Source organism: Manis javanica, chromosome 4 (assembly GCF_040802235.1).
Source record: "Manis javanica isolate MJ-LG chromosome 4, MJ_LKY, whole genome shotgun sequence".
Classification (NCBI taxonomy): domain Eukaryota; kingdom Metazoa; phylum Chordata; class Mammalia; order Pholidota; family Manidae; genus Manis; species Manis javanica.
In genome coordinates, this window is record NC_133159.1 from 108,048,257 (window position 1) to 108,073,460 (window position 25,204).

The window sequence follows — 25,204 nt, forward strand, 5'->3', positions numbered from 1 at the left end:
GTGCTCAGCACCAAGTGCTCAAGAAATGATAGGTGGGAGCATGTGAGACCCTGGTATTTTGTGGGGATGCAAGACAATGTGGCTAGCACTTCTATTTTCATGTTTTTGTTTTTCAAAAGAAGTTATAAAATAACCTGGTTTTAAAGTATTAACAAGTCACTGAAAACAAAAACAAAAACAAAAGCTTTAAAATACTGAGTAGAACCAACAATTCCTGACTGTGGTTCATGAGTAAAGGGCAAATAAAATTTTAAAATAGTAGCGACCACTTATTAACTACTCTGTCATCCATTTTATGCATACTATTTATTTTTTGGCATAACTAATTAAACATAAATAACACTTGTGGTTAGAAAGTCATGCAACACCTAAGCATACAGAATAGAAAGTGAAAGCTTGTTTTCTCCCTTTCCTAAAGCCGCACCCCTCCCCAGGTGTCCACCAATTCTGAGTTTGGGATGCATTCTTCCAGATATAAATGGATATATAGACGTATCACCATACATTTCCGATTAGCCCCATTTTACAGGTGAGTAAACTGCAGCACAGTAAGGTTGAAGTGTTCATCCAAAACCTCAGAGCAGGCAAATATTCAGGCTGAGATTCAAATCCAGAACTTTTTGGGCCTTAAATCAGCGCATTTCTTCTGCCAAGCCCCTTTGGAAAATTTTATGGATGAAGAAGCCGAGGCTCACAGACTTTCCCGAGCAGTCGGAACCACATAGTTCGCAGCCCAACCTGGGAGAGGCTGGGCCGACTGTAATGACTGCACGAGAGAGGCTGTGAGAAGAGCCTCGGCCCGCCAGGATCTGGGGCCCGGACCCTACCGGCCCAGAGCGCAGCCCTCGCTGGCGCCCCGGGCTCGCCCACGCCGCTCCGGTACAGGCGCCACCCAGCTGCTCCACGCCCCTGGCGGTCGCCCCGCCGGGGCAGGCCCAGCGCTCGTACCGCCCACTCTGAGCTGGTCGCGAGGCCGAGGTCCAGAGACTGGAGCCCCAGCCAGGCCCTGCGCACCGGTCCGGGAGCGACGGCTGCCGGGAACCCGGCTGGGACCGCCTCGGCTTCGCCCCCTAAACCCTCGGCGGACGCCCAGCACGCAGGGGTGGCCGCGGCCCGCAGCCCCGGTGTGGGTGGCCCGGCGCGCGGAGGCTAGGGGGTGGGCCGCCCCAACGCGGGGACCACCGAGGGGCGCGGGCGGGGCCCGAGGCGGCGGCTGTGTCCCGACCCGGCTCAGGGGCCGCCGCGGAGCAGGGCTGCTTCGGAGAGCACCTGGACGTAGAAGGGTTAACGGGCCGCCGGGGCCGCGCAGAACAGGTACAGACCTTCCCTGGGACCCCAGCCCGGCCGCTCTCCCTCCCCGGTCGCGTTAGACCCTCCTCCCCGCGCCGGCGCCGCCCCGGCTCACTGCGCCCCGCCGTCGCGCCCCAGCCACGACCCCGGTCCCAGCCCTTAAAAGCCTCGGAAGATCTCCCAGTCCCTGGGATCAAATTCCTGGGGAGGACTCTGCTGCCCTGGAACTCTGGTCCCGTCACCCGAGAGGGGAATCAGCCGAAATTCCTACTGAGTCGCATAGTAAAGTTGGAAAACACAGCCAGGAGCACGCGCCGGTGTCTCCTGCCCTCCTCCTGGAGGAGGTTGCCCCTCCAAGATGTGCGCCCCCGCCTCCCCCTTACGTCCTAAAGTTGGGGGTCATGGATGCTGGGAGGGATGCAGGTGGGTGCCCTTGATCCAGCTTAGCCTGATGACTAGAAAGGAAGGACAGCTGTCGGGATGGTCCCGCAGGACCCAGAAATGGAGGGCACAATGAGTACCAAGGCATTCTGGCCCAGGATGGAGACTCCATGCCAGCCCTGAAATACACTGCCCAGCCCCCTTTCCCGCAGTGGCCCATCTCCCAGAGGTGGGTCCCTCTAGGGGTGAAAGGGTTAGCCCTGCCCAGGTCTCTCCTCTCTGACCTTCACTGTCCAGTGTGGAGGTGTGGCCAGGAGGAACCCTGGTTTGTCCAGAGAGCAGTGTCCAGCCCGGCACCAGAGTGGCCACTTCTGACCTCTCCTTTGCTCCCCCTGGGCGGTCAGACACACCAGATGAGGGACATGCAGAGGGGTGAAAAGCACAAATGTGTGTCTGTTTCCCCAGTGGACAGGGTGTCGGCCCCCTTGCCCAGCTGTGCACGGGGGTGGGGTGGGACTTTTCTAGAGAGGGAGCCAGGCCTGGCCTGGGCCCTAGGAGCTCATGTCACCCCACCCTGCACCCCTCACTTCTCCAGGGAGCTGCCAAAGCCCAAGCAGCTCAGGATGGGATTACGTGTACTGGGTGGACCCATGGAGAGAGACAGCAGGATGCAGCCCTGGGCTAGCAGAAGGAAGAGGCAAAGAGGGAGTGCAGAGGGGACCCAGCAGCACAGAAGGCGGGGACAGTGACCATCATCCCCATCTCTCCTTCCCTTCAGCCTCAAGTAACAGAGTTAGGCAGAAAGGTGAAGGTTTGGGTGGAACATTAGCCCTTCTCTGGAGCCCCTACCCATTCACCCCGACCCTGTCAGGGTGGAGCTACTGACCTCAGTGGCCGGCCCAGCCAAGGGAAGGAGCAGCCATCAGAAACCCCCTTCTAAACCCCAAGCAACTGAAATATCATGGGCTCCGGCTCAAATAAATTTCCCAAGTGTTGGTATCTTAGGAGGGGAGTGGGGCTGAGTTTTGCTACTCCTGAGCACTTTCCTGTCCTTCCCTCTGTCATTTTCCTGCCCCTGAACTGGCCCACCTCGGCATTAGCTCTGTGGATTCCTCTCCCAGGTGCCTTTCGGATCCAAGAGAAACATTTTTTTTTTCCTGGAAAGCAGAACTAAAAGTTGTCTGATGAGTGGGGGTGGGAAGTGTTCATAGAGAGGAGGAAGAGGCTGGAGGGCAAAGAGGAGCGGTGGGGAAAGTCAGGCTTTGAGACCAGAGGAGGGGTCCAACCTCCACTTTCCTATCACCAAAGCCAGACTTCAGGGTGAACTTCCCAGCTCTTCAGAATGACAGGCCTGTGACTGGGGGCTTTAGCTGCCTCTCTCCTTCCCAGGTTCCTTCAGCCCAACATAGTCGTGCCTGAAACTGAACCAGTGCTGGATGCTGGCCCCTTAGAGAGAGGTTAAATCGCAGTGGGAAAATCTCTTGCTTCTCTAAACATTACACCATCAAGCCTCTCAGTTTATGCCTTGGCTAAGAAGTGTGTGAGGCAGGCAGACATGTGCCCGAGTGTTCCGGAAGGAGCTTAGCTAAGAAGGGAAGAAAAAGCTGGTGGCAGGTAGGAAATGGAAAGTGCAAGAGGCTCCTTCTCAGCTCCTCAGAGAGGACGTCTGGTAGGTCCTCACACAGCCTCCATCCTTAATTTTCCAGGACCTCTGGTGGGGAGGAGGGGAGCCATATGAAAACCAGTTAAAGATGTGTGTGCCTGTGTGTGTTCGGATTGGGAGTTGGAGGAGCTGAGGGCAGACTCCTACCCTCTAGCCTCAGCTGATGGACAAGAGCAGCATTCCTTCCTGCTCTCACCCTTAAGATCATAAAGGGATGTGTTCGTCTTCCTCCACCCCTCCATTCTCACTCAGAGATGTCCCGAAGAGTCATCCCTCCCAACCTCCAGCTTTCCAGCAGCTGGAGATGCAAGCACCAGGCTTCTGTCCCTGCAGAGCCTACCCCCTCCAGGCCCAGATGGCCGACTAGAGGGCTTTCTTCCCGTCCATGCCTTCCTTGCCCGGGGCAATCAAGGGAGGAGAGATGGAGAAGTGGCCCTGCAGGTAAGAGGGGCTGCTGGTGGAGGGAGGGCCCGTCTCTGGAAGTGAGGGGAAGGAGAGCACTGGGAGGGTGCTCGAGCGAAGTGATGAGTAATGACGAGTAATGACGGCTTTCTGAGAAGTGGGCATCAGGATGCGGGGAGCCTGCTGGTGGGGTGGGGGTGAGGGACAGTGTCAAAACACCTCCTCTTGCTGCTGGCTGACATTCCTACTCCTGCCTTCCATCTACAGGCCCTGGTTGTGCCTGATGCTGCTTCTGCCCCTCCCTCGGTTCTGCCAGGATCGGGAGGTGAGCCAAGGACAGGGGCGAGAACCCTTCCTCTCCCTGATCTCCCATGACACTTCTCCAGGCCATGCCTCCATTTGTGATGTCCTCTTGTGAGCCATGACCCCTTTTTCTCACACTTGCCTCTCCCAGCCTCCCCTGAACCCCCAACCCCTGCCCTTCTAACTCTTGTCAAATAGGGTCAAGTTAATTGGGTGGGCGCTGCTACTGAATGTGACCTTGAGCGGGTAACAACCACCCCAAGCCTTGAGCATAGGACTCAAGACTGTACAGTTCCCTCGAAAATCATTCTAATTTTGTCTGACCTTTTTGTCTACATAGGTGTTGTCTGGACACTCTCTTCAGATACACCCTGAGGAGGGCCAGGGCCTTGAGGGCGTCTGGGGTCCCTGGGACCAGTGGGCCTCTTGCTCCCAGCCCTGTGGGGTTGGGGTGCAGCACAGGAGCCGAACCTGTCAGCTGCCCACAGCTCAACTCCACCAGGGCCAGCCCCTCCCACCCAGGCCCCCAAGCTATCCTGAAGCCGTGCTCCCAGGGGCTCAGGGCCCCAGACCCCAGACTTCCCGAGAAACCCTCCCTCCTTACAGGCCACAGACCTGGGGAAGAGGTGGCCTATTTCGAGGCCCCACTTCTCAATTAGGGCCAGAGCAGGCCCAGGGGATTCCAGGAGCCCGGAGGTGAGGGGTGGGGCTTTGAGGGGAGGGCCGGCCTTGGGTAAGGGGCGGGCTTGGCCTGAAAGGAAGAGGGTAAAGGATACTTGGCCTAGGGAGACTTTGGCAGTAGGAAGTAGGCAGTGGCGGTATGGTCAGAGCTGTAAGCCTGTGTCTGCAACACCTTTGCAGGTCCTGGGTTCGAGATCCCATCAAGCCAGGAATGTTTGGTTATGGAAGAGTGCCTTTTGCTTTGCCGCTCCATCGGAACCGCAGACACCCCCAGAGGCCACCCGAACCTGAGCTTTCCCAGGCCTCAGATCTTCCATCTCTGACTCCAAAAGCAGAGCTGACCTCCACAAACCATACCTCTCCAACTCAGTTCCCTCTTAAAGAACTGTCTGTCCATATCCCATCCCCCCTGGCAGAACCCCCAGGCCCCAGAAGTGCTCAGAGAGAGGTGCCGTCTAGAACCAGGCCTAATCCCACCCGGTCCCAACGCAGAGCCCAGGCCACAGACACAGAGCCCCCCTTCTCCACCCCATCCCCAAGAGAAAGTAGCTCTTTCCACATGTCTCCTCAGCCAAGAATTCCAAGTTCTCAGGGTTGGGCCGGTCCCAGGCTGGCAGCAAGACGCCCTAATCCCTCCCTTTCTGTCCCTCGGGGCCGAGGCCCGCAGAGCCAGGAGCGCCAGAGACCTGGGGGGACTCTTCACGGGCCCCTACTGGAGTCTGCCTCTCTCTATGCAGACAGCTGGTTGCCTCTTCTGAGTGCTGGCGCCCGCGCCACCTCCCTCTGGAGCGTCTTTGCTCCTAGTAGCCCTGTCCCAAGATGTTCTGGGGAGAGTGAGCAGCTGAGAGCATGTAGCCAAGTGGTGAGTTCTCCCACCGACCATTCCCTCCCCGGACTTCCAAATCTGCCTCCCTGCCCCTGAGGCTGGGTCCTTAGCCTGTCAGAGCTGGACCTGAGGGAGAAGGTCCTTGACATCTGACCTCCTCAGGGTAGGAGTCTTTGGGCCTGTTCATAGACCTGACCTTCCCTCCTACCCCCCAAATCCAGCCCTGACCGACACCCCCATTTTCTTCCCCAGCTTTGACTCCTCTGTATCCTTCCTACCTCAGCCCTGCCCCCCTGAACAGCCAGACCCCCGGGCTCTGCAGTGTGCAGCCTTTAACTCCCAGGAGTTCATGGGCCGGCAGTACCAGTGGGAGCCCTTCACAGAAGGTGAGGCTTCTAGCCCACATGGTGGACAAAGGGGGCTTAGGATTGGGGGATGATGGGAAGAGGAAGACACCCAACCCCTCTGTTTCTCCTCTGTAGGCCCTTGTATTTCTCCTCTGTGTCATAATTTCTTTATTTCCCAGGGCTGAAGTGAAGAGACAGATAGCACAGGCCCAGAAAGGGGAAGGGGGTTTCAGAACAGGGCCCAGCTGACAGATGGTGGTGGATGGTCAGCAGAGGGGTCAGGCTAGAGCTGCCCTTGGCTGGTTTCTTCTGGAAAGAAGTCCATCCCAGGAGGTGGGATGTACATGACATGAGAGGAACATGGTCAGAAGGACCCTGTCCAACAGTGACAGTGGGGTTGTGGGGACCCTATGGTCTGGGGGTGGTGTTATATCACTAGTACCTGAGTTACATCCACTTGAGTTTAGGCCTATGTCAACTTGTTCTAAGATAACCCCTCGTGACCTGAACTCACATAATCATAGGTTTCAAGTATCCACCCTCTCTGAGAATTCACAACCCCTTTGCTGGGTTTGGTGACCTCAACTGATCTGACCCAACTTTTGTGTAACCCTCAAACCAACCTTTCAGAGTATGGACTTATCATGTTCCCTTCATCCATAGTGATCTAGGCAACCTCAGGATATCCCATAGCTAATAGAAGCCAAATTGCATTCAGGGCCCTGGGGCCTTTGCCAGTTAACCTCCCCCCAGGGATCCCAGCTAACCACCCTTCCCCTATGTCTCTTAGTTCAGGGCTCCGAACGCTGTGAACTGAACTGCCGTCCCCGTGGCTTCCGCTTTTATGTCCGTCACACTGAAAAGGTCCAGGATGGGACCCTGTGTCAGCCTGGAGCCCTAGACATCTGTGTGGCTGGACGCTGTCTGGTGAGGGAGGATGGGGTGCACGCACATACACACACACATGCACGCACACATACGGACCACACACAGCCTCCTCATTTATCATCACAACAAACACCAGACTGAGATTGCAAAGGAAAAGTCTGCCAGGCTGGAGGTGAGAGCAGAGGCAGGAGGTGAACTGCAGGAAGGACCCACTTGGCACATCCAAGATTCGCTGAGGCTGACTGGGTGGTGGGGCTGGCCAAGAAACACATTATCATGTAGTGCAAAGATCAAGACTTGTGGCTTGCTGAAAGGGCCCAAGAAGACCAGGCTGGGGTGTGAGGTGGTGTCAGGCTTCAAGTGGTCCCTGCCTCATCCCATTTTCCCCCAGAGCCCTGGCTGTGATGGGATCCTCGGCTCTGGAAGGCATCCGGATGGCTGTGGAGTCTGTGGGGGTGATGATTCTACCTGTCGCCTCATCTCAGGGAATGTCACTGACCGGGGGGGCCCTCTGGGCTATCAGAAGATCTTACTGATTCCTGCAGGAGCCTCCCGGCTCCAGATTGCCCAGCACCGGCCCAGCTCCAACTACCTTGGTGAGCTCCCGGATTCCCTGAGTCTCGGGTGCCCGTTGCATTCCAGTCTCCTGGCTGTGCCCTCCACACCCCCATTCAGCACAGCAGACAGGCCAAGTAGGGAGAAGCCGAGGGCTCCCTCCCTTGTTCAGTAGACTTCCCTCACGTCCTGATCTCCAATCTACAGCACTTCGAGGCCCTGGGGGCCGGTCCATTATCAATGGGAACTGGGCTGTGGATCCCCCTGGGTCCTACATGGCTGATGGGACTATCTTCCGGTACAACCGTCCTCCACGGGAGGAGGGCACAGGAGAGAGTATGTCAGCTGAAGGCCCCACCACCCGACCTGTGGATGTCTATGTGAGCTTGGGGCCTGGTAGGCCTTTCCCTCTCAGGGCAGAGATGTGGGTGTCAAGATGGGGGAGAAGGCTATTGGTATGTCCCCACTTGCCACCCCAAAACATTCTTTGCTGTCTTTTCTCCCCAGATGATCTTTCAGGAGGAAAACCCAGGTGTTTTTTATCAATATGTCATCTCTTCACCTCCTCCAAAGCTCGAGAGGCCCACCTCAGAGTCCTATATCCCCCAACTCCAGCCCGGTAACCCCTGGACCTGGGAACAGAGAGGGGCTGAACGCAGGGCTCCAGGCCGTGGGGTTGTATCTGAGTCATCTACTTGGCTCTCCCTGCACAGAGATTGTGAGGGTGGAGACCCCACCTGCTTCGGTGCTGCACCACCCCCGGGCCCCAGGCATCCTCCAGCGCCAGGTGCGGGTCCCCCAGATGCCCACCCTGCCCCATCTCAGGACTCCCCTGGGGTCTCTGGCTGGATACTGGAAGCGGGTGGGACACTCCGAGTGCTCAGCATCGTGTGGAAAAGGTAAGACTTCAGGCCGCAGCCTGAACTCCCAGCATCCTGAGCCCAGCCCTGGATCGTGGGCCCGCATCTTGACTGTGTGCCCGCCAAACTCCAGTGCCGAGGACTGTACTGACCCAGGACCCTAAGCTACCCCACCTCTTCTCCTTCTCATCCCCTTCAGGTGTTTGGCGCCCCGTTTTCCTCTGCATTTCTCATGAGTCAGGAGAGGAGCTGGATGAAGACAGCTGTGCCATGGGCGCCAGGCCGCCAGCCCCCCTGGAACCCTGCCATGGCCCCCCATGCCCCCCATAGTGAGTATGACCCACAGGGAAAGGTTAGTGTCCTGGGAACACAACGGTGACCCTGGGCAAATACGTCCTCACCGCTCCTAGGGTCTCACCTGGACCCTGCACACACACACGGTCTGGCTGCAGAGGGACAGTATTTGATTAGAAGGTCTGCCGTTCTGTCGGCAGCAAGAAGCCCTGGCAGCCCGAGGCCACAGGGGCATCCAGAGCGAATGCTCGTGATGCCCACTCCTCTGAGGGGCCCCCATCTCCAGCCAGCGTCCCTCTCCCTGTACATGGCAGCCCCACACATCTTCTCTGTCTCTTCCCCGCCCTGCCCATGCTCAACAGCTGGGAAGCTGGCGAGTGGACATCCTGTAGCCGCTCCTGTGGCCCTGGCACCCAGTACCGCCAGGTACGCTGCTGGCAGGAGTTTGGGGGTGGTGGCTCCTCAGTGCCCCCGGAGCGCTGTGGACATCTTCCCCAACCTGACATCACCCAGCCCTGCCAGCCTCGCCTCTGTGGTTACTGGGAGGTTCGATCCCCCTGGAGCCAGGTGAGTGGGGCCAGGCAAAGAGGCACTGGGTGGTGGGAAGGGTCCTGAAAAGGGCACGAGTGGGCTAGGGCAGTGGTTTTTCCAACTTTTTAATCAGAAACTTTTTACAAACAAGATCTCATATGGAATCCTGTAAGTCAGATAAGAGATTGAACCAGGAGTGGAGGCCCAGAGCTCTATGCTCAGCCTGCTCCTTATCCCTTAAAGCCATGTAACTACTGAGCCAGGGATCAAAGGCAGATCCTGGTTCAAAGCTATAGAGCTGAAGGTTGGCGAGGAAGCCCAGCTCCTCGGACCCTCCCCATCCCCCAGTGCTCTGTACGGTGCGGGCGTGGCCAGAGGAGCCGGCAAGTTCGCTGTGTTGGAAACAATGGTGACGAAGTGAGGGAGCAAGAGTGCACTCCAGGCCCCCCACGGCCCCCCAGCAGAGAGACCTGTGACATGGGGCCCTGTACCACAGCCTGGTTCCACAGCGACTGGAGCTCCAAGGTGGGCCCCACACCCCCGAGCCGAGCCCCAAGTCCCTGGTGCTCTGCACACAGGACACCATCTCAGAGCCTTTCCAACCCAGTTCAACACACATTTACTGAGCAAGCACCTACCATCTGCTAGACACTGCTGGTGCTGGGAACTTGGAGATAAGTGAGTCCTGGATCCACCCCCAGCACAGGTTCCCCCTATCTGGCTGGCACCCCTGGGCACTCCCTAACTCCCGGGATCAAGACCCAGGATTGATGCACCATCCTCAGGTCCTCTTCCTCCCTATTCGGCACCAGCATCCCCGCCTCACATAGGCCCCTCTGCTCCTTAACAGTGCTCAGCTGAGTGTGGCATAGGAATCCAGCAGCGTTCTGTGGTCTGCCTTGGGAGTGGGGAGGCCCCTGGGACAAGCCAGGCAGAAGCAGGAGCAGGAGCCAGTGAGCAGAGCTGTGCAGCAGGAAGCCGTCCCCCTGACATGCGTGCCTGCAGCTTGGGGCCCTGTGAGATGACCTGGTGCTGGTACACAGGGCCCTGGGCTGAGGTGAGCGGAGAGCCTGGGAGGGGGCCCCCATTGGTGGGATTCCCTGTAGGCAGTTGGGAGTGACCCCTGTTCTACCTTCCCCTTATACACTCTGCCCTTCCTCTATATTAGTGTTCCTCAGACTGTGGCTCTGGTACACAGTGGAGAGACATCATCTGTGTGTCCAAACTGGGGACAAAGTTCAATGTGACTTCTCCTAGCAACTGTTCTCACCTACCCAGGCCCCCTGCCCTGCAGCCCTGCCAGGGACAGGACTGCCGCGACCGATGGTTCTCTACGTCCTGGAGTCCGGTGAGTGTGTCAGCATGCTCAGCGTGGACTTCCAGGGAAGGGGAACCCCTCTCACTGTGCTGGCCCTCTGCCCCAGCATAAGGCCGGATGCGATTTAATATCCCACTTGTTCTAGACATGGAGAACAGGTGGGCCCCTCTCCCTGTGGGATTTCATAATGCTCCAGGACAGTCCCTCCACACACTACTTTCAGAGGAGGAGGAGCCTGGGTCACAGCGAAGGTCTGATTTGGTAGCCGGGGTCTCCCCAGTGTTCTCACTCCTGTCAGGGGGGCACACAGACAAGGGAGGTCCACTGCCTGACTGCCAACCAGACTCTCAGCACCCGATGCCCTCCTCATCTGCGGCCCTCCAGGAAACGACCCTGTAACAGCCAGCCCTGCAGCCAGCGCCCTGGTAACAATCCCCCTCTCCCCAGCCCCCAGTAGAGTGAAGTTAGCTGAAATGTGTGTGGAGATGAGAAAGGACCAGTGGGACTGGGCAACACCCCTCCGGAGGAATGGACCTTACTGACTGACTGGTGCCCACTGGCCTCTGTCCCCAGATGATCAGTGCAAGGACAGCGCTCCACATTGCCCCCTGGTGGTACAGGCCCGTCTCTGCGTCTATCCCTACTACACAGCCACCTGTTGTCGCTCCTGCGCCCACGTTCTGGAGCAGTCTCCCCCAGAGCCTGCCTGAAATGGGTCCAAGAGACCCTCTCCTCATGTTTTTCTCGTGCCACCATTAGTCATCCATCAGTCAGTCCACTCTTTCCTCTGGCTTTCCAGCCCGTCCTTGCCTCCCCAGGGATGATCCTAGGGTGGTTGAAGGTGGCAAGATGACTGGCAGTGACAGTCAGGAGGTGTGGTTATGTCTGTGTGGTGCTGTGATGCTGTGTGGACATATGCTCTCAAATGTGTATCTGGGCCTGCATGGATGTGTGTACGCTCATATATGTGTATCATTTCTCAAAAAGAAGTTAAACAGACTGAGAAAGAGTGGGGAGGGGATGCTGCCTATTTCCTAAGACTTTTCTAGGCTGACAGGAAAGGAGGTTTGCAGCTCCTTAGTAATCTGAGCTGCTTAGCAACTGGCCTTCCCATCAATCACAACTTTGTTCCCTGACCCTCATTTCTCATGTTCAGGCCTCACAACTTCTAAACCACCCATTTGTCCTCTGACCCCTTCTCCCCTTAGTTTCTGTATCCCTACCTCTCTAGGGGTGGGGTCAGCCACTTTCAATCCTGCCTTGCCCAGGAAGAGAGACAACCTCCCCAGAGCAGGAACTAGCTGGGCAGAGGACGGAAAAGAGAAAGGTTAGAATAAGACACTCTAGCCCCTGCTCCCACTCCTGTCTCCTAAGATGGTTTCTTCCCCAGAGCTAATTTATTTTTTATTAAAGATGATTATCACAAATGATAAACCAGCTCTTTATTTTCCTCATGGGAATCTGGCCATACGGGCCACCGAAGCAAGCGGTGCGAGGTCAGAATGAAGGGAGGAAGGGCAACAGCACTTAGAGCCCAGGAAGAGAGATTCTGGGCCCAGGAAGACATTAAATGAGTGAGCCTGAGTCACCTGAGATCAGGAACCCTGATCTGAGGGAGAGGATCCTGGCTGGCCATAGGCCCTGCAAGTCGGTCACTGACCACTAGAGGTCACCACTTCTCCCAGTTAAAGTACGTAGTTGGGAGCTGGGGGCCAGAACTGAGGAAAAACTGCTTGGCCTGTGGAGGGTTTCTGGGTAGGCTGAATCTTTCTGTAAAGTCTCTTAGACTCTAGTAGCACTTTTTTCAATTTGGGGCTGAGCTGAATGGCAACTGGCTTTTATCCTGTTCTCTTTTGGCCCTGCCTTCCTGCCTCCCCCATCCTTTCTGCTATTGCTCTTTTCCCTATTAAGCTCTTGGTTTATTGCTTTAATAAAGGTGGGGGCGGGGATAGGAAGTGATTTCTGCCCCTCACTTCCCTCAGCGGACGCAGCTGGAGGAGGAGGAGCTTGGCCTGGCTGGAGGGAGCTTGCGGTAGAGGCACGGGCGGAGCCAAGGCAGTACTGGATGTCCTGCCAAGGACACATTCTTCAGAGATGTCTCACCCTAGTCCCTTCCCTCTCCCCTCTCCTGCCCACTTCATGGGTCAAGGTAAACAGCTTGCTTTGAGGGGAAGTGAGAGCAGTGGGCAATCTTTTCCATAATACAGATCCTTTCCCTGAGCCCTAGAATTCTGAGGTCTGAATCCAGGTCTCCACTTCCAGAGCCAGATTTCCCAGGGGTCCCTGTACCCCTGAAGGGAGCAGTGCAACAGAATTGGACTCCTCCCTGTTGGAAGCATCCACCTCCCCATCTCTGCACCTCCCTAAGTCTGGCCTAGTGAGACCATAATAAAGGCCTGCAGAAACTGTTGAACTCAGTGACTACTATTTCCTGAGTACATGCAGACCCTGTGAAGGACACCTGTGTTGCCTGAGGAGACAGGATTTCTCTAGTGGCCTCCTCACTTCAGACTGCTGCCTTGGGACTTAGGCTCTCCCTGAGTTGGAAATAGCTGTGAAAGACAACTTTGGACATCTTGGCGGGAGAGTGGGTGAGGAAAGAGGCAAAAGGGAATGGAGGGAAAGGAGAATGAAACTGATTCTAGCCCAGGACAAGGAATGAGGAAAGGGGTACAAGGAAACTCAGTCTCTGCTCAGCCTAAAGAGGAGGTGTCAGACCTGTTCTTCTCTTTGGTGAACCTGTAAGGGGATCAAAGATGATCCCCAGGGAAGTGGGACCTGGGCAGCCTGTAGTTACTGAGGGCTGAAGTCCAAGGCCTAGGACTGGAGGGAGGGGTGGTGGTAACTAGCTGGGGCCCTCCCCGCGATTCCTGGAAGCTGCAGCTGGGTGGTGGCCCCAGCTCAGCTGACTTCCCCGAAGTACACCTCCCTCTTTGGGCTGTTGCTGGGCTGGTCTGGAGTGCTGCCTATGCCTGAGAGCCAATCACACATTGGGAAAGTAGCTGCAGCCCCACTTGGACTCCCCCAGCCTCAGCCCTTGCTTTCTCTCTCTGACAGCCCCTGAACTCTGACTTCTCAGGATGTGGGCTTCCGTCAGGGCAGTTGCCCCTTTCCCCTCTTATTTTAAAGCCAGACTCAGTGCAGCCCCTCGGGGTACTTTCCTCTGGCCACTGAGGTCAGCATGGGGTCAGTGCACACATTTCCAGGAAGGTGAACCTGACCGCAGGTAACCCCTTTCCTTGTCCCCTTAGAGGGCAGTGTGGCCAGACACCTCTTTCTTGACCTCCAAAACCCTGAAGGGACTTGGGAGAGAGGAAGCTGCAGTTCAAGGCCAGGGAGTTGTGGTGGAGGGGCCCCTAGGTTTGGTGCACTAGGGGGAACTTAGGGAAGGACTCAGAGGAACTGGACCCCTGAGCACTGAGGTGGGGGTGGGGTGGTGATGGGAACAATCGTGATATGCACGAGAGCTCAAGCGTGCAGGTGGCCAGTGTGTTGGTAAGGGCTCCTCTTTCCTGAGTGTCTGCGGGAGCAAGGGGTTGTGGTTCTGTGTCGGGGTACTTACAGGTGACCTTGTGAGGTCTCAGTCCAGCTGCATCAGGATTCCTCTCCCCTCCCCTCCCCCAGCTTCCCCAGGGTAATTACCCACCCAATTAAGCTGCCACCTTCAGACTAAATTTATCTCCTAGACTTCCCCAACCCCCTGGCCTCCCTGCAAGCAGGTGCTCGCAGCTGCGGAGGGCAGGGGGAGGCAGTCTCCAGAACCCCATAGTCTTCACTTGACCAGATTCAACCTCTCTGGTAACTAGGATTGAAGCAGAACAGAGGGTCCAGCACATGCGTGTCTCCGCCTTCAGGCTCCCTTCTCAGGCCCATTAGAGAAGACCTAAGGCTAGATGATGTAGACAGCCCTCCAGGCAGTGGGAGGGCTAAAGGTCAGAGTGAGAGGAAGCCAAGAAGCTCCCCTCCAGATTCTCTCCAACCAGGTCCTCTTACATTTGTTTTCTCCTCCCCAGTTTTATGAATAGAGACTTCATATTAACACCCTGTGCCACAAGAGTAAACCGAATCGTGAGACCTCTCCTCTCCTTCAACCATGGAGAATCATGCTAGAGACCGTAGTTTGGGTGTGTGCAATGGGGTGGGGGTTCCCAAGTTTCTACCCTCCCTTGTAGCCCATCCCTCAAATCCACCATCTTTGCTGCCAGGATGTCAGCTGGGTGGGGAAGTTAGGACAGAGGGGGCTTATCTGTCACAGGCAGATGATGAAGAGGTGTCAGCTTTAAATGGCTGCAGGCACCTCACAGGAAATAGAAAGCTTCAGGAAAGTACCTAGTGTCAACAAAAGCAATCAAAAGTTTGGGCTAACCTCAAACTAGACAGCACAAATCCTGACTCTGACTTCAGGCTCTTTGACCAAGCAGATGGGAAAACTCTAGAGGGAGATGTTTCAGGGCTGAGGTCTGAAGAAAGGGAGCAATGTTCAAGATTAGTCCAAAAGAAGGTATGCATGAGCTATGTCAGATGGCAGTCAGATCCTGGGGAGACCTGTGTTTGAGTAGCCTGGGAAAGAACCTGAGTAGTCAGAGAGATGGGTTCAATTTCACGAAGGTCCCAGGTTGGGGTTAGGAAGTGTGTGTTGTACTCTTTTCAGCATTGCCTGAATCTCTAAGAGACAGCTCTACAGAACTTTTGACAAGGAAAAGAAACTGGGGGAGAAAGGTAGGGCTACTTAAAAAGGAGCAGGCTGAGTCCTGGGATCCCTAGGCTAAAAGGCAAGGTGGTGGGGCCCTGCCCTTGATGAGCCACAGATTTCTGTCCCTGGAACCCAAGTACCCCTTTCTTTCATCTCTACCTTCCTCCCTTCCCTCTCTACTACCTATCTTTCTCTGCCTGCCTTTCATTAAATAAGGCTCCCTTTAGCTCCGGTGGAGTGGGCAACTTTTCTCTTAAGGACCAGAGTAAATATTTTCTGCTTTGCAGGCCATACTCTGTTGCAACTATTCATCTCTGCTGCAGCTGCAGCACAAAAGCAGCCACAGACGGTATGTAAACAAATGGGCATGTGTTCTAGTGAAACTTTATTTGTATAACATTAAAATTTTAATGTTACATAATTGTAATAAGTCACAAAATATTTTTTCAACCATTTTTTTTTAAATGCAAAAACCATTCTTAGCTTGGATAGCTTCGGCAGGCAGGCAATTTACTGACCCCTGGCATTTTTTCCATCTGGCTGAACTCTTCTGCCAGCCTACACAGAGTCCTGTCGGGGGAACAGTATCTTTTAATTAACCATCCTGTCTCCCGATGGCTACTTTGTAAGGGCTTCTCCCGGAGAATCCAACAACTGGGAAATGGCTAAGAGAATAAACCCTTAAGGGATATTTCCTAAATTCCTAACATTTATATAGTGCTGTAGGTAAAACAATTATACATATTCTCTGCTTAAATCTTTACAATAATAAAATAGTAAGATAGGAAAGATAGTGAAATCCAGTTTATAGGGGAGAAACTAAGGCCTGGGACCTAGTCTAGTCTTTTCACTTTTTAAATTCTACCTAATTCCTTTGTTCTGTGATTTAACTTCACTCCCATAGAGTACCCTTATCAAAATACTTAATAATTTGAGCCACAGTGATCAGTGTTTTTGTTGTTTTCAAATGTCTTTCATGACTTTTCACAATTTAGGAAAATCCTGTCTAGATTTTTTCATCCCAAAGTGTGAAGGAATTAAAAATCCTTTCAAATGTATCTTCAGTATTTAAGTCCAAGGAAAAAACTGAAGTAAATACACATGGTCTTTATTTAAGGTATAATGGCATGCAAACATAGGCTTATGTATTCCTGGTTGAGCCACAGATTTTTTTCCTAGGACAAATTTTATCACTCAAAGTTGTGTGATATGTTCTGTATTTAAAGGCAATGCAGCTGCGTTTCTTTTTTACACAACCTATATTTACTATTAATAAACAAATCCTTATTCTGTATAAGTAATTTTTCATTCATAAGCATTAATATATCCGTTCATGGTTCATAATGGGGAAAGGAAGATACAGAGACCCTACCCTGTTTCAGAGTAGACCCTAAGTAACCAAACTTTAAGGTGGGGGAAAGGAGCAAGCAAGCAGGGAAACCAACCACCTTTCCTTACCATTACCTAGCTCCTCTGCAGAGCTGTTCCTTAAAGCTGAAGAAGTCATCTCATTGCAAAACAGACACACACACACAGCTTCATTTCATTTCGAAATGAAGTTGTTTCCCTCTTTCTGTTTCTCTACCTTCGTGAGGGATTTCTGAGAAATGAAAAAAATGTCACCTCCCATACTCAGTCTGCCGTTTTGTCTTTTTTTTTTTTTTTTTAATGGACAGGAGAGGGTTAGAGGAGAAGAGTATACTGCTTAAGCATCCAGTATTCATCCAAACTTCACAGGGTAAGAGAAATGCCATTTCCATAGTAGCCCTTAAGCAGAGGTGGGCCCTGCCTTGCTTAAGATCTTGGCTTTCAGGATCTGAGGAAATAAACAAACTATGGTTTTAGGAAATCTCAGTAACAGAGCAGTGAAACCTAACAGCTGCTCCTTGCAGCAGCCCAGCTGTCTCTCCTCCCCCATTCCCACCAAGGACATGAGATGGGTGGGAACTGCTTCAGGCAACTCAGGCAACACAGGAGGGGAGGTACCAGCTGAGGTATGAGAGATCTGGGCACACAGAGGAATAAAATGCATATGAGAGCAATGTTTCCCATCTCCCCCCAAAATCTGAACACCTAAGAGTCATACCAACCCAGTAGGGGAGACTATGAAATGTGTAGCGAAATTTTCTAAACTAACTCCTCATACTAGACAAGAACATTAAAGGTATTTTTCTTTAAAGAAAACAGAGTTGAAAGCCTTTCTTAATCAAAATAAGTGGAAAACTCCTTTAATCCAGGATGAAATCCAACAATCAAACATTGTTTTCCTTGTCTGCTTCCTTGGCTCCCCTTCCCAACACACCTTGTTCCAGGCTAACTTGAATAAACATACACGTGACCACATAAGGGAGAAAGTCAAGAGGGGGTGGTGAGATTCTGAATGGAATGCAGTACCAGCTAGTTAGGAGGCCCAGGCTGAGGCCTCTGGCACTGGCTGTGGATTTATGCAGGCAGAGAAGCCAAAACAATGAGTTCATGGGCAAGAATGCTGCCCTTGGGGAAGTCTGAGCAGAGCAAACCGGTCTTTTGAACCAAGATGGGAATAGCTGTGAATGAGTCTCCCATGAGAACAGGATTAGGGAGTGGAACCACCACTCAGTACCTTGGGGTCCAGTTAAATAACTTTTGGAGGCTGTCACTTATTAAAATTCTGTTCTGCAGAGAGCATAACACCCTCAGGTGTATTTTCAAAAACCTGGTTCCTTTCCCTGGTTATGTGAACCTGGGTGGGCGAAGGATGAGATGGCTGCTGAGATATGTGACTGAGCAACTCTCAGTGATGCTCTAAGATGATTTTTCAAAGCAGGCCTACAAATGCTAGCTCCTACACCAAGAGCCAGTGGTGGCTATGGTCCTGAGATTGTGTACATTCAGGGCCACCACTTTAACATGATAGAGGAATCAACGGAGTCTATCTTACTTCCCAAATAAACACAGTCCACACAGCCATGTGTCCTTTAAGCCAACTTCAGACTCCTAAGACATTTCCCCCCCACCATTTTCCCTTATTTTTATGTAAGGCCCCAAATGGAAAAAACTGAAGAGATACTACATTCACTGGCCATGTATGGGAAAGGGGAAGGCAGGCAGGGAGACAAGATGCTAAGAAAAAATTATCCACAAATCTCTACACCCCCAGACGTTCTTCCCTAACTCCATATGCTTTTGTGTATGTTTGTTTCCTATGTACTCTTTAAGGTCCAACCTCAAGTGTCTTTTGAAGCCCTCTTGACTACCTTCTACTTCCAGAGGTGGTCACCCTGAAGTCCTACCCCTTATCTTACAGTACCTTTAGGACTATTTTGTGCAATGTATTCAACACTTTTTGTCCATGGTTATCACTCCTACTAGATTGAATGGAGTTTAACATTTTGCCACAATTGCTTTCTCATGTTACACATAAATTCTTCAGCATGTATCTCCTAAGAACACTTCACATAACCATGATACACTTGGAACATTTAACATTGATACAATACTAACATATTGCCTGTATTAAAATTTCCCCGATTGTCCCTAAAACCTTTATAGCTTATTTCATTCAGGATCCAAAGATCATCCTGCATTCAGTTGTAATGTTTCTTTTGACTGTTGCCTAGTTTTTTTTTTTTGACCAAATTTCTAGAGGGAAAGAATTATTTTCTTAATTCCAGCATCCACTAGTGCACGGTACACAGTAAGCAGTCCACTGCCATGGACTGGACCAATAAAGAGGCTCAACAAACATCTGGTTACAGAGAGCTCATTTAATGTCCCAGCTCATGGCAGTGTTGAAACCTTAATTAAACCAAGGTAATACCTGAACAGAGGATGAGAAGGCAAAGTTAAGAATACAGAAACCGATGGCAGAAATAAGCCATGGAAATAGATCCTTGGAATGGATAAAATCCAGAGTATCCTTGGCCCTGACATATTTTTGTGCATGAACTACTTTATGCAGGTGAAGAACTGCCAGAGAAACCAGGTATAGTGTGGGAACAAAACCCTGCTGTGTTCTTTTTTACCTAACCATTAGTAAAGAATGCGGAGTTCTCAGGCCTGTTACATCTGCCTGGAGGCAGACTGCCAACCCCATCTTTCCACATGCTTCACGTAACTAAGATGGCACTATAACAACTGGGAACCTAAAGAGGGACAGAGTTAAGTTTTCAAAAATTGAAACAGCAGTTTTTGAACAGTGTAGGAGAGTTCAAGAAGACAAAGCTCTGTGTTATTAAATAAATGGGGCCATAAAGAGCTACAATTAATTGATACTCAACAGACCACCTTGAACTCCAGGAATTAATGGCCTGTGCTCTGGGTATCTGGCTGGAGCCATTGCTACACACCAATTGTACAAATTATTCAATTTTTGTAAAATCCTCCAGCTGTCACAATTGCTTTAAACAAATGTTTCTAAAAAGAAGTAGTATGAAGTAAAGAGCTGGTTCTAAAGTCGCAAAACAGGAACTGAAAGAAAACAGTGTCAAGTGAAGGGAAGCGTTACATTGATTCCCTCAGTAACTCGTTACCTGGTTACCATTTGGCCCAAGTTAAGGTGTTAAAGGAATGCCACAGAAATGCATCACATTATCAACGGGAGTGTGTAACTTGTGACAAGACCTGAGCTGTTCTGTCTTGTGGTATCCTCCCTCCATCCAGTTTGAGAGCATCTGTACCTAACAGCTTTAAAATGGTAAAAAGTTGCTGTCTTCTGATAGGTAGGCTCCACAATGAGCTACCAAGCAGAAAAAGGCATTTTTAAATGTACAGAATCCTATTTGCAGGCTTAGCACTTGGTAGTAGGGGCTTAAGACTAACATGCAAACCTCGCATTTGCACATTTCCATGGCAATTGTGCTTTCAAGGTAGCTAAAAAGAAAGACAGGATAGTTTCTGAAATTGACTAGCTTATTCTCACATCATCTTGGGCGAGGGAGAAGGGTAGTAAAACAGTACCAGAAATTTTACCAAACTCCTAACTTTGGCGGTTATTCTGCTAACTCCTTCACCTCAAATTGTTGCAGTGGGGAGACAGCGAATGCCATAATGAACCCTCTTGCCTCAAAATACCAACATTTGGTGACAAAAATCAGAGGACAGGGATTTTGATTTTTATATCAAAATGCACAAGAACTATTCTGAAGCACAGCAGTAAATATATAAAACCCAACCCTCTAATTTGAATTAAAGAGGGGTTCTTCTGAAGGGAACTGCCCTTTGCTCTAAGGGAAATCAGCTTTATTGAGCTTAGCTTGTTAATTCATCTATACTTATTTGCTCAGCTGGCTTTGTTAAAAGGCTTGCCCAAGAGGGGGAAGGAAAACAGGCATCAATTAGAAAACACCCATAACACACCTTGTATTTGAATAAAAGATTTATTTTCTTCTCAGAAAAAACAGGAAGTTAGGGAAATACACTACATTTTACAGCCCACATTATAGTTGGTCCTAACTCTTCCTGGCACAGCTGTCAACAGCATTTGCTGTTTAACAGGAACCAAGGTGTTTACCCTCCCCCCACTCCACAGAATGTACATGGACGACACTAGAGTGATTGCATGTTTCTCCCTGAGAGAAGCTTTAAGACAGAAGTTGCTGAGAGAACCAGCTTTCCAAGCAGCCCTTCCCTTTCCATTTTGGAGGATTTGCCCTGAACTATGCAGTCTGCCAGCAGTTGGTACATGTGCCTCCTCTCCCTATAAAACCACCCACCCTTCCTCAAGCACTTGGGCTCCCTAAGCCCTCACAGCCTTTGACCCAAAGTATCAATTAAGATCTTCATCTACATTGCAGCAGTCACACCTAGTAAATTGGGAAGTGGAGCCCCCAAATCCCACCAATTTACATCTATGCACTTATTTCCACAACTGGATATAGGGAGTCTTTTAGTCATCTCCACCAGATCTTAAGATTAATTTAAAACTACATAAAGTGCTTTTAGGTCCTTAGAGATAGACATGACATAAATAAGTGGTTCATTATCAAGAAGATAAATACATAGGTAAAAATGGCTCTATATGACCTTATGCTCGGAGATGGGCACACAGGGCAAATTCTTCCCCATTACATTCTTAGTCATTTTATTCATGCCTATTTTTATCCGGAGTCCAAGGTCACATTCTGAGGCAGAAGTTTTCAAATGACCCTATTTCCATTACAGCTCTCTTCAGTTTACCAGTTTTATGTAACCCTTTCAGGTTTAACAGAGTCCACACTTCTTTTAAGTGAGTGTAATTCAAATGCAGAGGAACCTAGAGAAAGTCACATAAAATGTTGCTCTCTCTGAAAATTCCCAGCCCAGACAGGATAAAGCAACAACTGAAAGGGTACCAGTCCAAGGAAAAGGGACTCCTCGCACCAAATGACTCTGTCACAGCACCCATTGTACTACCACCTCCCAAGGATAAAATTCATTAAGGATGAAGGCCTGTGGACTCCTAGGGGGGTTATCAACGTTCCCAGATGGGGTCCATAGTGCCAAAAAATGAAAGAGCTAGTAAGAGTTTAGGGATGGTAGGGTTAAAGAAGTAGGAATGGATATAAATATCTATAAAGGGTGCAGAACAGCCAGCAAATATTTCAAGGAAGGATATGACATAAACACAGATTCAATACAGTATCAAATCTGAAATTCAAAGAGATGCCAATGTAAAAATCTGAAAGTTTAGGAACCATTTATAGAAACAAAACAGTAAGTATTTGCTTTATTGAAGTAATAGGCTTAGACCTGTGTTTAACAAGCAAGCCTAAATATAGCACCATGGTTAGACTAGAGTCTGCTTTTCCAAGTCATCATTTTACAATGTATTAAGCAAACAAGGGACCAAATGCCTCTCATCCACCTGATGTGATCTTTTTATGCACATACTTCTTGTAAGTCCCATTTGGAACAGCTGAAAACCAAAAAGCTTTGAAGATGAGCTCATGAACTCAGTTTAAATTTCACCAGTTAAATAAGGTCAAATGGAAGGAACCCAAATTAGTTGCCCAGAGTCCATTATTTTTAAATCCTCAGCCCACATGCCCCACCCTGTCTCAAAAACAAAAGCAGGAAAAAAAAGCCACCTTGACTCAATTATTGAAAATCTACGAGTTAACTATGTGAAAGGATTACTCTCCATTCCTCAATTTCACAATCTCCCAGTCCCAGACTTAAAAAAAAAAAAAACTATCTAAGGAATACTTACGAAAATCAGACAGGAAAATTAAAGCCTGCATAGTTGACTCAGAATTGTTCCATTATAACCAGGTTGCTTACAATTACATCACTTGGTTCTGTAGACAATCTAGAACTGACCAGGACAAAGTTTAGTAAAGCTGTTAAGAAACAGGTTCCTAACTACCGAAGTTGTAAATTTCAAAAGGGCATGAAAAACTACTGTGAATTCCAGACTCTTTCTCCTTTACATTTCAAAGAAATACTTTCTGTAAAAATATATACAATTTTTACAGACAAATACAAGTTGTGTTTTAAAAATTGAGGATATTCCATATTTGCAACTAATTATTGAGCCTTTAAGTCAAGTATTCTTGGTCTTTATTAGGCTATTAAACTAACAGTCAAAATAAGCCAAAGTAGAACAGGTATGAAAGTCCTGAGCACTTACACTTTATATTCTTCAAGAAGTATACCTGGGAAAGCTTATTAGAGAGCAAACAGCTTTCCCTTCACACTGTTGAACAGTACTGAGGCTTCTAGTCATAGTTCTATTACCTGTAGCTTAAACCCCTCTTACACAGATTACTGGCACTATTAGTGCTTCTTTTTTAACACTAGAGAAGTCATGAAATTCAGTGGGTATATTTAATGAACTCTATAACTAGCCTGGCTACTGGCCACTCTCCTGTTCTAGGCAAGGAAAATTCAGTCTGCCCACTCTATCTTTACTAAATCTAAAAGTCCTCCTCCAGGGCCTCCCAAAGTTTGCTTGTTGCTGAAACTGAACCTTGCTTCTTTCAGACAGCACGTCTCTTCAAGGGGGACTACTTTTCCCATGTATTTATTTTTGTTAGCCATAATCCTCTCGCCACTTGCTTTTCTAGTTGCTAGAGCATAACTCTTGGAGGTTACAGCCTGGACAGCTTGAGGTCCAACTTCATAAATACATCTGATAACATAGCAGACAATGTGGTTTTGGTGGCTGGAGTTGGTTAAGAGTCCAATTATTGCACTTAAAAGGCTATCTTATTAGATATGCCAAACCAGCTCCTACTCCAGCAACACCTGCAAATGCCAACAGCACATTTCTGATGCCACCTTCTAGGTCCTCTACACGGAAGAATTCCACAAAACCATCCTAGAAAACAAAAAAGAAAATCACATTTTCAAGCATGGGTGTCCACTGGCTTAAAAACACGATTTACAGAGAGAAGAGGAATTCAAACATATCTAAAACGCAATGATGACGCATATTAATTAAAAGGAGGGGGCCTTTTGCTCAGGAATGTAGTTCATTCTCAACCCCAGGTGATTCTTATTTCTTCATAATTTGAATCCACTGGTGTGAAGTTGAATCCAGCTGAATTACAATAAAATACCAAATGCAAAAGACTCAACCACCAGTAAAATAGCCTACAGAAAACCAGGATTTTTGATGCAACAACTCAAGATAGTTAAACCATGATCTCTGTGTACCCACTACTTAAAATCAACATCAAGCAACCAGAGGCTCATTAAGCTAGAGGCTGAATAGTGAGTTGTGCATCATTAGTTATCTCCACTTTCTGAAAATAAAATCCTCCATTCCATCTCCACTCCAAGGCCCTCTTCAAGCCTAAAACAAACTTACCCAGCCTCTTTGTTTGACTAGCCAGTCTCGTTTTGTCCTTACGAGAACATCTGTGATGCTTTCTGCTAATGGTACGATGCAGCTTTCTTGGTTTATACTTTTCAAGTGTTTGGCCACAATGGCACCAAAAGAAATGAGAGTCACAATCCTGCCCCAGTTTGTTACGCCGTCACTGAAAACATGGACCATCACTCGAGACAAAGATTTGACATCGTCTTCGTTCTTGATGTCCAGTTTACGAAGCATGCCTGAGAAGGAAAAAAGCACGCAGATTCTCATGGTCTCCTTCGTCTAAACACGGCACGATTCGCCTGCCCACCCATGGCGGGGGTATATCGCTATTTGGGATCTACAGAACTCAGGCCGACCCCCCTAGAAAACTGACATCCCACCCTTTCCGGGCTATGAAGAGAGCTGCCATTTCCAAAATAATCAAGATGGGCGGAAACAATGACTCATGGCCAGAATATTCTGGTCTCAAATAGGATGAGAGTCCTTTCAATGACTCGTTTCGGTTTCCACCCATGTGTGCTGGGTGAGTCCAGGGAGAGGAAAAAAACACTGCGCGACCTTCGTGACCAACTCCCCTACCTTGGAAGGCCGTCTCGTGGTTGCGCTGCACACCATCCCCGACCCTTCGTAGGGTCTCTAACGCCTTCCGGCTGGCGGCCCCACACACGCCCATTGGCTTCACGTCCTTGGCGCCGGTAGCCTGCTCCTGAAGATACCGAGAGATAATCTCCAGCGACTGCCGGTACAATTCGTCCTCCTCCTCCTCTGCTGGGGGTGTCGAGGGTAGTGAGCCGTCAGTGCCGGAGCCATTACTAGGCTCCCCGACCAACTCCAGCAAGGGCAAAACAGCCGGCCGCTTCCCGAGAGACTCCGGCTCGTACCCGTCCAGCTCCTCTTCGGGCGACATGATGGCGTCGGCAGCTGGGGCTTCCATTTCTTCAGGCGGCGACATGTGGCGGGTGGGCGCGAAGAACAGCAGCCTCGCGGGGGTCGTAGTGACGTCGGGGCTCTCGGCGCCAATGGGCGAGGGCCGCGCGACCCTCCGGGCATCTGGCGCGATCGCGGCCGGGGGACTCGCGCCGGTGCTTCCGCCAATCACCGCACCGGCTTCCTCTCCCCCTGCCTCCCGCCTAGCTGCGGCCTCCTTCCCCGCAGTCAGAAGCCGCCCTCCCGAAGGCGAGGCGCCGCCGCTGCCGGTCCCCAATCCGGCCCCCCCACAGTAGAGGTTGAGTCCAATTACTGCGTTTCTTTTGAGGCCAAACATCGCAAGCTGGAGTCGCTGGAGCCGCCGCCGCCGCCTTCTAGGTGAAAAAGGTGGGGGAGGTTCCACCTCTTTACTTGAAGGAAGCGGAAGTAAGAAGTGAGCGAGGCCCTCCTAGATCACGGTATT

At 50.7% G+C, this 25,204-nt stretch overlaps 2 protein-coding genes across 21 annotated transcripts; one reads left to right on the forward strand and one right to left on the reverse strand.

Annotated features, from left to right (window-relative positions):
- Positions 1 to 937: 937 nt before the first annotated feature.
- ADAMTSL4 (ADAMTS like 4) lies at positions 938 to 16,329 on the forward strand. 19 transcript variants are annotated; one of them, XM_017670231.3, is made up of 19 exons: positions 939 to 1,314; positions 3,668 to 3,775; positions 4,004 to 4,061; positions 4,380 to 4,735; positions 4,901 to 5,582; positions 5,830 to 5,932; positions 6,684 to 6,820; positions 7,173 to 7,377; positions 7,544 to 7,716; positions 7,844 to 7,955; positions 8,050 to 8,235; positions 8,396 to 8,525; positions 8,853 to 9,057; positions 9,370 to 9,546; positions 9,872 to 10,078; positions 10,190 to 10,369; positions 10,650 to 10,764; positions 12,322 to 12,488; positions 12,602 to 16,329. In XM_017670231.3, the coding sequence occupies exons 2-19, from the start codon at positions 3,720 to 3,722 to the stop codon at positions 12,632 to 12,634; spliced, it is 3,282 nt and encodes a 1,093-aa protein (XP_017525720.1). In that variant the 5' UTR covers positions 939 to 1,314; positions 3,668 to 3,719; the 3' UTR covers positions 12,635 to 16,329. The 19 variants fall into 19 exon arrangements, 18 of the variants coding, with proteins under 18 accessions (XP_073090690.1, XP_017525728.1, XP_036859126.1 ...); XM_017670233.3 differs by having other exon boundaries at positions 8,853 to 8,916; positions 10,620 to 10,764; XM_073234586.1 differs by having other exon boundaries at positions 940 to 1,314; positions 3,587 to 3,775; positions 10,620 to 10,764.
- Positions 16,330 to 20,370: 4,041 nt separating this feature from the next.
- On the reverse strand, positions 20,371 to 25,196 carry MCL1 (MCL1 apoptosis regulator, BCL2 family member). Of its 2 annotated transcripts, XM_017670245.3 has the most exons (3): positions 24,394 to 25,189; positions 23,803 to 24,050; positions 20,371 to 23,310 (listed from the first exon to the last, which is right to left on the reverse strand). In XM_017670245.3, exons 1-3 carry the CDS (start codon positions 25,076 to 25,078, stop codon positions 23,194 to 23,196), a joined length of 1,050 nt encoding a protein of 349 aa, XP_017525734.1. In that variant the 5' UTR covers positions 25,079 to 25,189; the 3' UTR covers positions 20,371 to 23,193. The 2 variants fall into 2 exon arrangements, with proteins under 2 accessions (XP_017525734.1, XP_036859133.1); XM_037003238.2 differs by lacking the exon at positions 23,803 to 24,050 and having other exon boundaries at positions 24,394 to 25,196.
- Between the last annotated feature and the right edge of the window lie 8 nt (positions 25,197 to 25,204).